Source organism: Echinops telfairi, unplaced genomic scaffold (assembly GCF_000313985.2).
Source record: "Echinops telfairi isolate 266 unplaced genomic scaffold, ASM31398v2 ScPeMD7_7417;HRSCAF=8455, whole genome shotgun sequence".
In the NCBI taxonomy this organism is placed as follows: Eukaryota; Metazoa; Chordata; class Mammalia; order Afrosoricida; family Tenrecidae; genus Echinops; species Echinops telfairi.
Genome location: NW_022111317.1, coordinates 5,336,904 through 5,341,825, shown reverse-complemented (window position 1 = coordinate 5,341,825; position 4,922 = coordinate 5,336,904). Strand labels below are relative to the sequence as shown.

At 59.8% G+C, this 4,922-nt stretch overlaps 1 protein-coding gene across 1 annotated transcript in view; it reads left to right on the top strand.

The window, feature by feature from the left end:
- FRMD8 (FERM domain containing 8) overlaps positions 1-4,922 on the top strand; it is a 16,485-nt gene that overhangs the window by 5,848 nt on the left and 5,715 nt on the right. The window contains exons 7-10 of the mRNA XM_004713529.2: positions 133-351; positions 1,208-1,331; positions 1,810-1,953; positions 2,450-2,657. Coding sequence (XP_004713586.1) covers positions 133-351; positions 1,208-1,331; positions 1,810-1,953; positions 2,450-2,657 — 695 coding nt within the window. The remainder of the gene's footprint in view (positions 1-132; positions 352-1,207; positions 1,332-1,809; positions 1,954-2,449; positions 2,658-4,922) is intronic.

Sequence of the window (4,922 nt, the reverse complement as noted above, 5' to 3'; positions counted from 1 at the left end):
TGCTCTCTCCTGGCGACGGGTGCCAAGCCGTGGGGCGGAGTCTCTCCGTCCTGGCCTCTGGCTGTGGTGCTTTGCCTGTTTTCACCGGCCCCCCCACCTCCTGAGCTGAGCATTGGCCTCCTCCATCTCCAGGGAGAAGCTGGACTCCTTCCTGCCGGCCCACCTCTGCCGGCGGAGCCCCAGGCTCTTCGCCGCCCTCCGGGGCCGGGGCACCAAGGCAGGGGCTGGTGAGCAGGGCCTGCTGAAGGCCTATCAGGAGGTCAAAGACATGGTCTGCGGCGAGCACGAGACCCCCCTGAGCACCCACTACCGCGCCTACCTCCTCAAGTGCCACGAGCTGCCCTTCTATGGGTAAGAACCCAGCTCCCACCTACCGAGACCGGGCCACGGCCCACCTTCGTGGGTGGCCATAATCGCAAGGGTCTCCTCTGTCCCCGACTCCGGCGGATCCTCGACCGTACCTGAGGAAGGGCTTGACCTTTCACCTCAGGCTCCAAGCCCCTCCTCTCCCATCTCAGGCGAGAACACCTCTGAGCAATCCGGCCACGGTTCCTGGGCCACTGACCAGAGGCCTTCCCATCTAGCACTGTGTGCGGGCATCTGCTGCCTAGGTCTTGTCTGGAGGGGTCCCTGGGATCCCTCAGGGTGCTGAGCAGCCCCGTCTCTGCCCCTGTGATGCACACACATGTTAGTGGGGGGGAGCCCCCCAGTATCTTGGAAGGTTCCAGGTGATGTGGAGCGGAGGGGAGGCAGGCGGCGCTGGAAAGTGGCGGGTGAGCAGAGAAGTGAGGAGATGAGAGAGAGGGCCAAGCTGGGCCCACAACAGTGGGCCCAGGGGAAAGCTGTAGGGTGGAGCCCGGGCTGATGGGGCCAGTCCCGCAGGACTGTGGGCCACCCAGGGGACTCAGGCTTTGACTGAGTGCTGTGAGGAGGCGCAGGTGTGACGTGGCTCTTAGGCCGTGAGGGGCGGACAGCACAGTGATTGATGGGTCCACAGAAGGATGGAGGGGGGAGGCAGGAGGCACAGGAGAGGCAGCCTGGTTGGTGGTTGAGATCCCAGGGCCCACACCCTCCTGGTCCCAGCACCCAGCCGCTCAGACCCCATCAGACCTCCCAGATCTGGCTGGAGCAGAGCCAAGACCCTTGGGGCCAGTTCTTAGTGCTGGTGGGCAGCTGACCCCAGGTGTGCCCCCTTCTCCCCCCGCAGGTGTGCCTTCTTCCACGGCGAGGTGGACAAGCTTCCCCAGGGCTTCCTGCACAGGGGCGGCCGCAAGCCAGTGATGGTGGCCATCAGTCTCGAGGGCGTGCACGTCATCGACTGCCGGGAGAAGGTACCCTGGGGGCGCTCTGGGACTAGGCCCCTCTGCTCAGTGTGCTTGGGTGCTGCAGCTGGGGTTGCTGCTCGGACCCCCTCAGGGAGAAAGGCCCCCTTACTGGGGCCCCTCTAAGGCCAACTCAACCATCCTGCTTCTCCCCGACGAAGCCTCCCAAGCCCCTGTCCCCAAGGAAGGGCCTTGGCCACTGCTGGTCAGATGTGTCCCCTGGGGAAAAGGCCCCTCCCTGGTGTGGCTTTTCTAGCTGTAAAGATGTCCCCAGGTGATAGTGGAGTGGACTGAGTTTCCAGCCCCCTGGGCCACAGCCCCCTTTTTGAGGCTCTGAAGGAAGCAAGCGGGGACACCTCCTCCTCCCGCAAGAAAGGGATGGTGGCTCTAGAGTCTACCTCACAGAGGTAAAGACCCTCTTGGTGGCAGAGCCCAGCTGAGTTCCAGCCTCACCCTGCCCCCTGTCACCCCCACCCCGACCCCCCAGCATGTTCTGCTGGGCCTGCGCTTCCAGGAGCTGTCGTGGGACCACACGTCCCCCGAGGAGGAGGAGGCCGTGCTGTGGCTGGAGTTCGATGGGGAGAGCGAGGGTACGCCGGTCAACAAGCTCCTCAAGGTCTACTCCAAGCAGGTAGGGGCGCTGGCCCGGACTGGACAGCCTGGGCCAGAGATGCTGCTCCTGGGCACGGGGTTAGGGCAGCTGTGGGTGGTTTGGCTGTCCACTGGGGTCAGGCTGGGGACCATCTGTCCGCCATGAGGCCCTGCTGCCCTTCTCTACCCACCAGCTGGATAGCAGGTGGAGGAACTCTGATTCCCTCCCACCTCCCCTCCACCCCCCTGTCATCAGGGGCCCTCAGCCCTACTCAGGGGTGTTCCTGCCCCGCCTCTCTGAACCCTCATCTCCCCAAAACGCCTGCCCCTCCTGCCATCACTCCTCAGACCCTTCTAGAGCATCACACACCCACCCACCCCAGCTTTCCCAGCTTTCCCTTCTGGTCCGTGGTGTGTTTCCCCATCTGCCTTCCCCAGGCCACGGAGGCCTGTCTGGGGCGGGTTCCCCGCCGTCAGCTAGGATGGAGGTCTGGGCCCGGGCCCGCCATGCCTCATGCTGGCCCCGTCCTTCACAGGCCGAGCTGATGAGCAGCCTCATTGAGTACTGCATCGAGCTGAACCAAGCCATGGAGCCCCCCGCCCCCCCGGACTGCGGGTCTGGCCCCGCCACAGCCCCAGGCTCCTCGCCACCTCCCCCACAACAGCGCCCCAAGCTGCGGCGGCAAGGCAGCGTAGTCTGCAGCCGGATCCAGCACCTGGCCACCATTGACTACGTGGACGACGGTAAGCACCCCCACCCCCCTGTGAGTCCACGCTGGATCCCTTTTGCACCGTTGGGGGGGAGCGCTGGTGGAGCTCCGGGAGCCAAGGTTAGGCAGTGCTCACGACAGCACCATCCGTGTTCAGCGACCGGTGACATTCGGTCCTGTAGCCAACCACATCAAGCCAGGGTCACTTGTTTGGCTGTCAGTGCCAACCCTGAGACCCTGCTTACAGCGGGGCGAGCCACTGCCCGGCCGGCCGGCGCCATCCTCCCCAGCGTCTGTCCAAGCCCCTCCTTTCTCACTGCCCCTCCACTTGAGCCAGCGCAGTGCCCTTCTCCGGGGACTGCTCTCTCCTGGCGACGGGTGCCAAGCCGTGGGGCGGAGTCTCTCCGTCCTAGCCTCTGGCTGTGGTGCTTTGCCTGTTTTCACCGGCTGTGCTTCTTCCACGGCAGCGTGGTTCTTTGGCAGGCCGTGGTACTTCTCGGTATTCTTTGCTGACACGATCGATCGATCAGATGCATCGGTTCTTCTTCGGTCTCCCTTATTCCGTGTCCAACAGAACAATCCCCACGCACAGGAGGCGGCTGAAAACGCCCCAGCCTGGGTCTCGCGCCCCCTCTGCCCTCAAAATGGCAGCCTTGCTTCCCCCCACTTAGAGGAGGTCCCGTGTAGCAGGCGGGCCCCGCGAGAAGCAGGGTGTTCATGCGGGGAATCATATAAATATATTTGCATTTGCCAAGGGGTACATGGGGCTTTCCCGCAAACCCAAAGTGATTGCCAAATAGGTTTTTGTTTTTGTCGGGGTTTTTTAAGGGGGTAAGGCTAAGATCTATTAGTATAAAGACAAATAGAAATAACACGTGAGAGGGAGAAGACCCCCCTCAACATTTGAAAAGCCAGGGGAGAAATGTCTGTCATCGAACAACTCAGAGCTATTTGCACCCGCAACAATTTCAGATCATGTCTGATCATGGCCAACCATCGAGTTGGACCCAGCATAATCAAGATGACAGTGGTGTCTGCCGGCCAGGACGGCTGGTGGGCTCTTGACTTTGACTGGAGCGGATCTGCCAGCAGCGGGTCTGACCAGATACTCGGCAGATGGGTGTGGGGCTCCCACTGTCCTTCAAACTGGGGGTTCATGATACTTTTCTCTTTTTTTTTGGAGGGAGCACCCGGGTACTTTTCTCTTCACCATATTCGACTTTTGTACTTGTCGTCTTTAGATCACACAAGCTGGTGTGCCTCTTCTGTGTGGACTTAGCTGACGCCTGGCTTAGAATGGGAGATTTGTTTGTATATAACAATGATCTACATTTATATAACATGATGGCCACGAAATGATGCTGAATTTGAAATAATCTGGTAACAGAACAATAGGTAGAGGCAAAACTGCGTGTGTGTGATACACCACAGCTATGATCAGTTACTGTAACTCTTATTCGTAGTTCCTTTGTATCTCTTTGTAGCATTTCAATGTGTTACAATGAACAGGTCATTTTTATAATCATAGAGCCCTTTTAACCACTGTTGTAAGTGGCACAGTGGTTAAAGCACTCAGCCACTAACCCAAACGTTGGCAGTTCAAACCCATCCTCCCCTGTAGGAGGAAGATGTGACTGTTGCTTCTGTGGAAGCTGACCCCCTCGGACGCCCTTGGGGTCACAGGGCATGTGTGCCAACGCTCTGGCAGCGGGAGGGAGTGGTCTTCCCACACTCTATCTACAGTATGGGCACGGCACAGTGATGTCTCCCCGGTCCCTTAGTGCCTGGCCTGGTAGCTCGTGGCTGGTTTTCAGCTACTATGAGCCACCTACCCACTGTCATCAAGTTGATTCCAACTCAGAAACCCAGTGGAACAAAGTAGAACTCACTGGTCCTTGGGGTAAGTCTTAGATTGCCCAATAGGCCCTTAGACGGTAACTCTTTTCAAGAGCAAACCGCTCCAACTTTCTCCCCCCGAGGGGCTGGTGGGCTTGATGCTCATCCCCCTGTGCCAACCACCAGAGCCCCTAGAAGGAATGTACTCTGACGTGATCCTTGTTCGAATCCGAGGTGTCTCTTCCCGATAAGTTCCCAGCAATGGGGTTCCTGGGTCACGGTGGGTGCAGAGTTTAAGACTTTCTGCTCGTGGTCACCCTGCATGGACTCATGCCTGCCCCCCAGGACTCCTGGGCAGTTCCAGCAGGCCACACACCTGGCTGTTGACCACAGGATTGGGGGGGTGTCCACCCGGAGGTACGAGGGAGCGAGGCCTGGCGAATTGTTCAGAGGAGTCAGCTCT